This window comes from Sceloporus undulatus, chromosome 3 (assembly GCF_019175285.1).
Source record: "Sceloporus undulatus isolate JIND9_A2432 ecotype Alabama chromosome 3, SceUnd_v1.1, whole genome shotgun sequence".
NCBI classification, from domain to species: domain Eukaryota; kingdom Metazoa; phylum Chordata; class Lepidosauria; order Squamata; family Phrynosomatidae; genus Sceloporus; species Sceloporus undulatus.
In genome coordinates this window covers 74,470,485-74,483,267 of record NC_056524.1, presented here as the reverse complement: position 1 = coordinate 74,483,267, position 12,783 = coordinate 74,470,485, and the positions used below count along the sequence as shown (strand labels likewise).

The 12,783-nt window shown below is 37.5% G+C and overlaps 1 protein-coding gene across 2 annotated transcripts in view; it reads left to right on the top strand.

The window, feature by feature from the left end:
• The window catches only part of LOC121925720 (amine oxidase [flavin-containing] B-like), a 29,386-nt gene that overhangs the window by 4,309 nt on the left and 12,294 nt on the right, over nucleotides 1-12,783 (top strand). For both annotated transcript variants that reach the window (XM_042458214.1, XM_042458213.1), the window contains exons 2-8: nucleotides 141-235; nucleotides 505-642; nucleotides 6,330-6,434; nucleotides 7,667-7,758; nucleotides 10,142-10,283; nucleotides 11,574-11,723; nucleotides 12,302-12,461. In XM_042458214.1, the coding sequence (XP_042314148.1) occupies nucleotides 141-235; nucleotides 505-642; nucleotides 6,330-6,434; nucleotides 7,667-7,758; nucleotides 10,142-10,283; nucleotides 11,574-11,723; nucleotides 12,302-12,461 (882 nt within the window). The remainder of the gene's footprint in view (nucleotides 1-140; nucleotides 236-504; nucleotides 643-6,329; nucleotides 6,435-7,666; nucleotides 7,759-10,141; nucleotides 10,284-11,573; nucleotides 11,724-12,301; nucleotides 12,462-12,783) is intronic.

Sequence of the window (12,783 nt, the reverse complement as noted above, 5' to 3'; positions counted from 1 at the left end):
CAAGATCTGGTGTCTGAACAGTACAGCAAACTATGGTGGTTCACATGACTTTTAGAGGGGTATATTTAAAGATATTACATTTTTTAGTATTAAAGCAAATGAATGTAATTTTAAAAAACCTTGTTCCATCATTCCTTTAGGTATGTCAGCAGCCAAGCTGTTGTCTGAATCCGGACTTAGGGTTGTGGTTTTAGAAGCACGGGATAGAGTCGGGGGACGGACTCACACAATTAGGGTAAGTACCATTCTTTTAAAACCATCCCCATATTTTGTATAAATACATGACATTTGGGAAGAGAATGCTACATTGTTGCAAAAGGTTCTTCATTGTATGGCTCAATTAAGAATATGGAAAACATACAGTGCTTCTCAGTTTAGGTATATAAATTAGGCCTATTTCTGAAATAGGTTTTTTTTTCATGAAACAGTAGTAGTTTCTGGATCTTCTGTTTCTGGACAGCAGTTGGCTTACATTATTTCTCCAATTTCTTCCTCTTTTGACAGAACAAGCAAGTGAAATATGTAGATCTTGGTGGATCCTACATAGGACCTACACAGAATCGAATTCTGCGACTAGCTAAAGAACTTGGCATAGAAACATACAAAGTGAATGTAGCTGAGCCTGGCATCCTGCACAGAAACGTAACGATTACATTTTATTTATCCAACTTTGGAAGCATGCATAGCACAGTGGGGAAAAATGCTAAAGGATCATAACATGAAAGACATAGATCTCCGGTTGGTTTTCATTTATTTGGTTCATTTATTTTGTTTTAAAAAATCAATTTTAAAAACATAATACAAACCCAAATAGACATCAAATTATAAAAATACAATATAATCATAACTCTATACTAGCTACCAGAATAACTTTAAAATAGAATAGAATAAAATAATACCCACCGACCCCCAATATCTCAAATTCCCTCCCTCCTTAAAACTATATATATTTTGAAGCTGATACTTTAAGAGGGTTAGTAAAGTGTGAGTAGATCACCTTCTGAGATTGGTATAGAAGTAAAAATGAACTGTAAGATAAGAGATATGACATGGTACAATTCGCTGATAAACAAGTATTATTAAGAGGAAGCTAATGATTGAATGATATTTAATATATGAAGATGTGATGAAAGGGTAAAGAATGTGTGGAAGGTACATGATTACTGTATGTTTGTGTTGTTAAAGATATTGTATATAGTATAAAACTTAATAAATTATTAATAAAAACCTATATCTATTAAAACAACATATAATCAACATAATTAAATTAGTACATTTAACACAATCTAAAATTGACTTCCCACTTGCCCAGCCTAGGAATATTAATGCTCAGTATCCGAAGTTTCATTATTCATAATTAACTCATTATTCATTTATTGACAACCTAGTGAAATTTACAAGATGGTAATCATGTTAATCTATTGCAACAACAAAACTAATGAAGAAGCTTGTGGCACCTTAAAATGTTTTATTTGGTATAAGCATTAATGCATCTGGCTTTAGTGCAAAAATCTGTATGTATCCTTACTGCATAGTTTTGGCCAACCTACTTCAGAATAAGTGTTTGTGGATTCAAACCCACTTTTTCAGGTGCATGAAGTATGATCTAGATAGACTGCAATAGTGTGGGGATAGAAAAGTGTGAAATGTAGTAAAAATGCAAAACATGCTGGCATGGTGATGAAGTGACAAGTGCTGTCTTAAGAGCTGGCCTTAAATAGAAATTAAAAGGGAAGATTGGTACAAGACTTTTTTGCTTTAACTGAGCAAAATGTTTCTTATTTTTTTATTCTTCAAGAACAATCATTTTGTTTATTGTTAATTGCTCTCAAGTTGATTTCAACTTATGTTGACCATATGAATGAGAGACCTGCAAGTCACCTTATCCTCAACATCCCTGCTCAGGTCTTGCAGACTCAGCATCTGGCTTCCTTGACTGAGTCTATCCCTCTAGAATGTGGTCATCCTCTTTTCCTAATGTCGTCTAACTTACTGAGTATTATTGTCTTTCTTTTCTAATGAGTCATGTCTTCTCATGGCATGCCCAAAGGCTGACAGCTTCAGTTTAGTCATCTTGGCTTCTAGGGAGAGTTCTGACGTGATTTGCTCTAGGAGACATATACAGTGCGTCCTCGCCTTACGTGGGGGATCCGTTCCGGATCCCGCCGCGTAAGGCGAATTCCGCCTATGCTCGAGCCCCATTGGAAACAATGGGGCTTGTGTGCGGCGGCGCAGGCGCGCGCAGGGCGCAACAGGTGCACACACCCATTCAATTGAATGGGACGCGCCGCCCCGTGCGCGCGCCGCAGCTTGAGCATGTACGCTCAAGTCCGTGTATGGCACGCCCGCGTATGGCGCGGGCGCACTGTATTTGTCTTTTTAGCAGTCCATGGTATCCATAGGACTGTTCCTCAGTACTATATTTCAAATGAGTTGATTTTCTTTCTACAAACTACCTTCACTGTCCAGCTTTCACAAACATACATAGAAATGGGAAATACAATGGCATAGACAATCCTAACTTTAGTATTCAATGGTGTATCTTTACACTTCAGGATCTTGTCTAGTTCCTTCACATCAGCCCTTCCAAATTCTAGTCTTCTTCTTATTTCTTGACAGCATTATCTATTCTGATTAAGAACTGATCCAAGGTATGGAAAATAATCATGCAGGTGAGCAAATATGTATTTCAGAAGTGGACTCAGGGCCTAGTTATCATAATCTGTAGGTTCAAAGAGCAACATTTTTTATTGGTCTTCCAAAGCAAAGTGCCTGCACCTTGCCCAGATACTGAATCTTTAATGCTCCATTGAACCTACAGTTACATTAATTTTTCATATCAAAAACTAAAGAGCAGAAACATTCTTTGGTGAATAGAAATTTAAGAGCAGTGGTCTGTGGCTGTCATTTTTATTCTAATAGTGGTTTATTCTTACATACACAAAGCCCCCCCACCCCACTCCCGCAACATTACAAAAATACCCCTGTCCAAACATAGAAGTGGATTCTGGTTTGATTTTTGACTGAAAATGTGTCAAGAGGTGAAAATTGACTCTCACATCCTCCAGTTACCTACACCTGATGTTTAGGATTGCATTATGAGTCTATTTGCAGAAAGTGATATTTTTTCCACACACAGTGCAAACAGAAAGTTTAAAAGTTAATAGTCATCATACTGTAATGGTTTGAGTGTGGGACTACAACTCTAGAGATCAGGGTTTGAATCCCCGCTTGGTCATGGAAATCCAGTGAGTGACCTTGGACAAGTCACACTCTCATCCTCAGAAGAAGTAAAAAGGCAAACTCCCTCTCAACAAAGTTTGCCGAGAAAACCCTGTGATATCTTCACCTTAGTGTGCTGTAAGTAGAAATAACTTGAAGACCCAAAACAACAGTAAACCACAAGTTTAAGCAAAAGTACTTATTTTTTACCCAGATGCTTATAAACATTTTGAATAGAAAGCACTCATCTGGTTGCATGATATCTGTCTAATTGTTGAAGAAAAATTGCTATCTTGAACACTAAAAGGTTCTGGCATTTATGTGGGAATGAATCTGTAACTTCTTTAGCAAAAGGTGTGCATCTGGTGATTATCATCTAAAAAAAAAGATGTGGATGCATCAGGCTGGGTATAGTCTTTCCATTTAAACACCTCCTAGTGCTACCAGCAGTGTGCACTTTTTCCTTCCTTAATGGATTTTTTGCATTAAGTAAAATGACTAAAAAAAAAAAAAAAAGAAGCAGGAAAACACAAAAGGGAGAAAACAATGTCTCACCCCCCCTGTAAAAGTCTGTGCTGGTAGAGCAATTATACAATAAAAGCTTTATCTGAAAGAATGTTTATCTTGTTATCTTTCTGTAAAGTTTGCTTCCTTATCCAGTTGGATTAATAGCTAAAACTGGTGGAAGTATTTTTGCTGAAAAAATGCTTCAAATTACTTGTGTTTTCCCTTACACCAGTGCAGCAGAAAAAGCTACATTAAGTAGGCAGTATCTGCTCAAAGTATACCTTTCTTCTTTCTTTTCCTAATACAATTATTTAGCTACAACATTGTCTCAGGTGCCTTTACTGACACTTTTAAGGTAGGAAACAATCCAAACTCTTTGTCCCATCCAGGGAAACACAGGGCATGATTTTAAATGGCAAATCCCTGCTCTCTCCCCGGTCTAGTTTGTGCAAGGCAGCTCATTTCTTTTAGGACATTGAACAAACAGATTAGCAGACTAGGTAGAGAAAGCCTCTCCTATGTTTCAACTATGTTTCTTTTGAAGAAGAAACGTCTTCTGCTTTGCCTTTCTGTGCCCAAGACCAAATTCATAATTTCAGATGTAACGCTGTGAAAACAGCTACATTGCAACAAAGAGAGTCCAAAGTGTGTATGCAGACCTCATGCCTCCCCCCAGCCTCTGAAGTGCTCCCACATCCTCACAAATTTGTGGTGTTTGTTTAATTTGTACCCAAAATTGCCAGTAGCTCTTCTACCTCTGAGCCTCTATATTTCTGGTGCCTTTCGTGGCTTTTCCCCCAAGACAGCAAGTGGCTGTTGAGCCATTTTTATTTAGAAGTGGGACTCATCTAGGCCTTGAACAGGTGAGGGTGAGTGCAAAGGACTTCTGAATGTAGCAATATGGTCATTCACATCCACCACCACCCCCTCACAGGCCATTTAGGGAGAAAACCAAGTGTTAAAAGAATGGAGATTCAGTCCTTTAAAGCCCCTAATAGTTGCTAACCTCACCACCAGTGTGGCAAAGTGGTTTGAATGTTGGACTACGAGTCTGGAGACCAGTTTGATTCCTCACTTGGCCATGGAAACCCAGTGGGAGACTTTCGCAAGTCTCGACTCAGGCTAAAATGAGTACCCAGACTGTTGGGGGCAAATTAGCTTACTTGCTAATTAGCTTACTTGCTGTTCACCACTATGATCTTTGGAATAGCAGTATATAAATAAAACAAATTATTATTATTATTATTATTATACACTCTCAGCCTCAGGGAAAGGCAGTGGCAAACCTCCTCTGAACAGATCTTGCCAAGAAAATCCCATGATAGATTTTCCTTTGGGTAACCATAAGTCAGAAGCAACTTGAAGACATAACAACAACAGTAGAATCACCAATAAAGCCCCCAACCTCCTGTCTTACAGGAAAATAATACAATTTTTATATATTTTTTCCTGCATTTACCCACCTCTGTGCTACAGGAACAAAATAAATATTGAAATATGCCCCCCTCAGTTATCCATCCCTTAGATGCTGGAACAGAATCAATAGAATGGTGGACACAAGACTGAGGGGGTACTTCTCATAATGATTAACTTTAATATTTTGGATAGGTGACTAGTGAACCTGAAACACTGTATTTCTTCATACATTCTTTGATTTAAATTTTTAGAAATAGATCACTCCATGTTTGGAGTGGCATGTGTTTGTGTGCGTGTTTCTGCATATCTGTTCATGTATTAATCCATAGATTTCTGCCCTGCTTTCCTCCACCCACAGAGGTGTTCTAAGAGGCCTGTAAAACTCAACATGCATTAGTGCTAAAAAAATAATCAATGAACAACACCTTCAGAATAATGAAATAAGTAACATAGTATTAAAATTAGCCCAAGTAACAAACAAACAGAAACCAAAATAGCAACAGAGTAAAATGGTTGTGGGAAGAGAAAAGTCAAGTGTTGTGAAGCTGTGCAAAAAATAATATGGCAAGCTGCCCTTAATATTTTGGCCTAGAGTGTTTCTGATTATGTAAGTTCATATGAGATTGCATACAAACCTGCAGAACAGAGGTCTGGAGAGACCGAGTCCTTTAACCCTTTGCATGACTGAGGGTGTACCCACATTGCAGAAATAAAACAATTTGACACCCCTTTAACTGCCATGACTCTGTCCTACAGAATCTTGAGATTTGCAGTTTAATGCAGAGAATACTAAAGACCTTGTAAAACTATAAATCCCAGGATTACATAGGATGCAGTTAGAGTACTTAAAGTGGTGTCAAAATGCATTATTTCTACAGTGCAGATGTACTCTGAGTCCACAGAATCCCCAGCACTCTTCTCCAGCAATACATCTCGAATGAATTGAAATACGATTTAGTTTTAATTAGAGTAGGCCCATTTAATCAAGTTTATTTACCTAGTTGACTAATTCTCAAAATAATACATTCAGTGGGGATGCACACTCAGTGAGAGTTAGGATTCTGTTAGGATTTAATCTACGTTTTGTTTATTGAATGTTGATGAGTTAATCAGTACAACTCCACACAAATTATGGAGACTTGACCTTAATGCTAAGAAACTCCTTATTTTCTTACTTTTTCCAGGGGAAGTCTTACCCACTCTATGGTGCCTTTCCTTCAATATGGAATCCGTTCGTGTATCTAGATATTAATAATTTTTGGAGAACAATGAATGAATTCGGTGAAAAGGTATGCTGGAAGTAATGAAGATGTAACATGCACATGGCTGACCCCCTGAATAACTATTTTCAATATTTATAAAATTCATACTTTATAATTGGATCTTATATTTTATAATTTTATTTTATGTTCATATTTTATAATTTAAAAATGGATGAAAAGCATGAAACACTTCTATGGAAAAGAATCAAATCTCTAGGTAGGTAGCACTCAGAATAAAAAATCCACTTTAAGAATTACATGAAGATTAAATTTTACTGTTGTAAAATGTATGGGGCAAAGAACACCATTTGCTAGGATTAATGAGCAAGTGTGACTGCACCACATAGTAGTGGTTATCAGCCTCCAGTCTTTCAGATGTCTTGAATTTCAGTTCCCACAATCCCTTACCATTGACTATGGTGGCTGAGTTTCTTGGGCAAAACATGTTGAGAAGCACAATTCAAGAACCATTGCTATATGTGCTTGAGGAAAAAAATTATACCCGAAACACTGCTTACTGCTTGTAGAGAATAGAACCAACCATCAATGAAACACAGATGGTAGAAATCTGTGTTTTGGTTACCTTGTTCAGATATAGTCCCAGTCTAGAATCATTCTACTTTTGATAAGCCATAAACAGATTTAGCTGTATATGTCTTGTATTATGCACAACCATCAAAGTGTATAGCACCTTCAGAACAGACTAGTTGGCATCTCAGGAAGCTGTGAGCAATAAATAGCAAGTACAGGGTAGGTTTTTATAAATGAAATCTATCATTCTCTTTCCTGTAAAAAACAGATTGCCCACTCCTCCTTTTTCTGATTAGAGCATTTCTCTATTTAAATATATTACACATCTGTCATCACAACTAGCAGTTTGGTCTAGGCAAGTACTCAGTTAAATGGCTGACCTTTTTTTTTTAAAGAAAGAGAAACAACTGCCTCATGGGATGTTTAGTATGAAAGAGAGAAGTACTGTGAGATATATTAAGCATAAAAATAAATCTAGATAATGTTTACAGTATTAGAAACAAAATCTGAAAATGCATTTCCTATTGTCAGTGGTTCTAGATCTGTTTACAAATCTAGTTATTTAATTTTTCCCCCACATAAAATATGAAACAAAACTATAATTGTGGGATTACATTAATGTCCTTTATTTCAAGATTAAATTGTGGGAGGAGTGGTACTGTGATATTTGAGTGTCACCTTGGTGAAAAGATTTTAAAGTTGCAGCAACTTTTATTCCTTCTCTTTAGATTCCTGCCGAAGCACCCTGGGATGCACCAAATGCTGAACAATTGGACAAAATGACAATGAAAGAATTTATTGACAAACATTGCTGGACAAAGTAAGTAATTTAACACATCTTGCAACTTTACCTTATGGTACTTGGTTCTTAGCTGTTTGCCTGAGCGTATGGACAGATTATTAGGAAAACTTGTTGTCAAAGGAAGAGTTTTCATTCCTTCAAATGATCCTTTTTTCATCAAGTTTTCATCAAATAGAGGAAATGTATTTATCATGCTTTATTCATTCATTCATTTATACCTTGCTCTTCAGCCTCAAAGGCTCTCCGAGTGTCTTACAGGTAGTTAATTAAACTGTTCTCTGCCCTCAGGCTGACAATCTAAAAAGACATGATGCAAAAGGAGAGAGGAATGGTGAGGGGGGAGGGGATCAAGTTTTCAAAAATCATAGAATTCAAAGACATGAATATCTAGGCATCATTCCCATTACCAAAAGCTTCGAATCCTGATTCAAGCTATATGCCCCTAGTTCCCATTGGAAATTGATTCTCATCTCATTGGATCGATTCCAGTGGAGATAATCCACAGCAAACGCAAAAAGCCTGGGTTAATTTGATAGCAGCTTTTTAGAGGTTCTTTTCCAAAAAATCAATTCTGATTCATGTCCCAACAGTGGAAATGCCAGATCAAAATCGATTCTTTTAGAGAGGAGGGACAAAGGGCAGAGGGTTGTGTGTTTCCCATTCCTCCTCAGGGATGCCTCTCTCTCTCTCTCTCACACACACACACATGCACAGTGGTGCCTTTTGGGTCTTTTTTAAAAATAAAAATTATCGAAAAATTGATAGATTGGCAAAACAGCTACTTGCAAAGGCAAGCAGTTGCTAAACCATTCTACCAATTTTGCAATTACTTCTATATTATTTTCTTTTTAAAACTGTGTTCCCTGGCTTCTCTTTGTCCTCTCCCCAGTTTGCCTGTGTCCTCCCTGGGATTTCCTTTGTCCTCCCCCCCTGGTTTACCTGTTGTTGTTGTTGTTGTTGTTGTTGTTGTTGTTTGTATTCTGCTTTTTCACAAAGGAATCAAAGTGGATTCCAACAGTATAATTAAAACATAAAACAATTAAAAATTACACTTTAAAAAAACCCAACCCTCCCCCAATCATAAAAACAGTGATCAACCCATAAAAAGAGATTAAATTTAAAACTGGCCAATAGGAATACACTAAAATTTTGGGCAGATTAGCACTATTAATGAGGAGGGAGGGACAGGGGTGATGGTATCAATCCATTTTGATATCAGTATCAATAGAGAGGGAGGCAAGTCTAATGGATCTAACCTAGTCTGGAAAGCCCTCCCGGAAGAGATCAATCTTAATAGCTTTTTTAAAGGCTTCCAGGGTGGTAATATGGCAGATCTCGTTCAGCAGGTCATTCCAGAGCGTGGAAACAGCTGATAAGAAGGCCCTCTGAGTCACTGTTGAAAGTCTTCTTAGGTTGTAGAAGATTCTTCCGAGGGGACCGACATGTGCAGGGAGGATTGTATGGAAGTAGGTGCTCCCGCAAGTAGTCAGGTCCCAGGTTCTAAAGGTTAGAACCAACCACCTTGTACCTTGCCCGGAAACTAATAGGCAGCCAGTGGAGAGATTTTAGGATGTGCTCGTGACCAACCTGGCCACCATATTTTGTACCAATTGAAGTTTCTGAACTTGGCATGAGGGTAGCCCCATGTAGAGCACGTTACAGAAGTCGAGTTGAGAGATTACCTCCCCGGCCTTGCTTCACACTCTCTCAGCCTCTACCCCCCCCCCCCCCCCCCCCCCAATTTCCAAGCTGGGCAGCCACTTACATCATGGATTCTGAAGCGTACTGCCAGTGGCAACTACAGTCGGGGCAAATTAAATCACTTGGACCTGGGTAAGGAAAAGATCCCCTTTCATAGTGGGAACTGGGGTCCTTTTAAAATCGTTTTCATAACAGGGGCACAAGCAAATCAGGAAGCGATTCATCCTGCCAGTGGGAATGACCCCCTAGATTAGTATGCAAAGGATTTTTGTAACACCTTTGAGATGACCCAAAAGAAAGGTAGAACATAAGCATGATAACATAAGCTTTTGTAGACTTCAGTCTGTTTCCTCAAATGCATCTGAGGAAGTGGACTGAAGTCTATCTACTTTATCACACTAGGGGGCAAACAGGATTTAAACAAGAGTTAAACGAGAGTTAAACAGGAAATGCCTGATGTTTATCACACGACATTTCCTATTGAACTCTCATTTAATTCTCGTTTAAATCCTGTTTGCCCCCTGGTGTGATAAAGCAGTATGAAAGCTTATGTTACTAACTTCTTTCTTTTTCTCAGTCCCAAAGGTGCTACAATTGCATTCTGAGAAGGTAGTTCATTTAATTTTAGTGGAGAAAAGTACTCTGAAATATAATGAAATTAAGCAAGTCTTTCTCTGTCTGTATTGTGTCTTCTACACAGAACTACCAAGGATTATGCTACACACTTTGTGAATGTCAACATCACTGCTGAGACCCATGAAGTCTCTGCTCTCTGGTTTTTGTGGTATGTGAAGCTGAGTGGGGGAACTACCAGGATGTCTTCTATAACAAATGGAGGGCTGGTATGTAAAAGTGTACTTTTTTTCAGAGTTTATAAAGAAAGAATATGGTGTGCCACTTTCTGTAATTTATAAAGAGTATAAACTACAATGAATAACATTGTGGAAAACATCAGTTTTATTACAGATCTGGAATAACAACAGAAATGTAGCATCATACTTCTCTTCCATTCAGCCATGTTGCTGTACTATTGTTTCCATGGTTACTAGCCAATTAACTGTGTACTTAAAACATAATATAAACCAGTATCTCTAGATGAATGAATATACAATTGAAGTACCACTTACTGGATGTCATAATCTGAAAGATATTTGGGGAGGTCTTTGAGTTGAACCAGAGTATTTGGAAAATAAAATACCATTTCTGTAAATAGAGAAGTCATCTTTGGACATATATGTGCTGACAGTGCTGTCAACTGCTTGATTTCTCATGATCTGACAGACAGAAATGGTAGCAAAAGATTTTAATGTCTGATCACGTGTTTCATAATTAGAATTAAATAGATATACTATACTATTGTATGTTAGAAAAAAACAATTTTCCTTGAAGCAGATACAGTTTGTTCACTGACCATACTAGGTGGAGGTTCTGGGACTTGTAGTTTTAAGAAGTAACTTCTCCAATTTCAAAATGCACAATCTAGTACTAAGAGACCATAGGAAATACATGCCTCTTGTCAAAACATTAAGAGAAGTAGGATTCTTGGTGTCATGTGTCTGTCACACAACAGGCAGGGACTTAACTGTCTAATTTTAGCCCTTAGCCTTTCTGTACATTACCTTTTTGCCCTTTTACTCAGCTTTTAGCCCTTGGCATCATTGCCTCCCCAGTATCCCTGTTTCTGTTTCTTGCCAACCATTTTAGGAGAACTCCTGTTTTTTCTATGAGCTTTATCACATGGCAAAAGAATGCTGAGAAGCAGCACGAGAGAAACACAAGACTTTCTACTTGCCTCTCTGCATGCTGTCAAAGCACTTCAGTTCTCTTTCCAGAAGAAAATGGTAATAAAAGCATGCTTTTTGCCAAATGGATTTTTCCAGCACAACAAAAGATACAAAAGATAATGGGCTAACTGGAGGAGGAAAAAATTATAACTGCCCTACTTTAGTGAAGTGGTTCTTATTCAGAAGTTTGGTTTTTTTGCTTTTTAAGCAAATGGTCCTAAACTGTTCGTAATGTATTTACCACAGCTTCTGTTCAGCCTACCACCTAAATAAATCTGTCCTCTAGCATACCAATTTCTGGCTACTAATTTCTTCTCTTTCTTCCAAATCTGCTTTGTTTTCTTCTAGGAGAGGAAGTTTGTTGGGGGTTCTGGACAAATTGCTGAAAAAATGATGGAACAACTCAAAGATAGTGTTAAACTGGGGAGACCAGTAATTAGCATTGATCAGTCAGGTGACAGTGTTATTGTGGAGACATTGAACCATGAGATATATAAGGTAATCGAATAAGAATGCATGCAGTATGCCTTTAAGAGGGTTCATATTCAGTTAATCAGCTTTTACTTCACTTTTATTAGCCCACCCTTGCAGATTATTCTGGGGGTGTCTTTAAAACTTATTTTATTGATTTAATTGTGAATGTTTCTCCTCAAAGCATCTGACACTATGTCTTGCATCCTTTTGTAAATATGTCACTTGACTACCATTACAATGCTCATAGATTTCATCTCATATACATCCCAGATTGATTGAAGTGATGAGTGTGCATAGCTAGAAACTGTATGAAAAACCTGTACACCAATTAATATTTGCTCGCCTTTTTACACTGATTTTTTGTCAGTGTTTACTTTTCCAATGTATTTATCCCAGGGCAAATATGTATGATTTCACCACTTTTTAAAAATGTTAAGACACATTTATTTATACTATTTTATATCTGGTTCATTTTCTCAATGATTTAGAGCCTTATCAATTGCTTTGTAACCACAGTGTGCCTGCAAAGTTAGATAAAAATATTTCAAATATATAATTTTAAAATACATAAGCTGGTTATTTTTCTATGTTGCGTTTTACAGGGCAGGTATGTGATCAGCGCCATTCCACCTCTTTTAACCACAAAGATCCATTTCAAGCCAGAATTGCCTACAAAAAGAAACCAGTTGATCCAACGTATTCCAAAGGGCTCTGTGATTAAAAACATGATGTTCTACAAAGAAGCTTTCTGGAGAAAACTGGGTATGTGTTTCATAATTAAGAATTTGTAGCATCTTCAGGTCAGACTTAACATCTTATAACTTTCCCTGAGATTGTATTTATTGAAATTTAACTGCTGGATGCTGACAACAGAAGTGGAAGCATGAAAGATTTTTAAATCATTCTCCTGCTGGCTAGGACTGCGGCCTGGGTATTGATGGAGCTGTCATGCTGAGCTTGGCTTGGTAAATCACAACTACAGAAATCTGATGATGGATGTCCTTATGCTTTCATGTGACTCTGGACATTTACTCATGTAGTTTCTCTCTCCGTCTTTTATGTAAACATAGCATAAATAGATCCA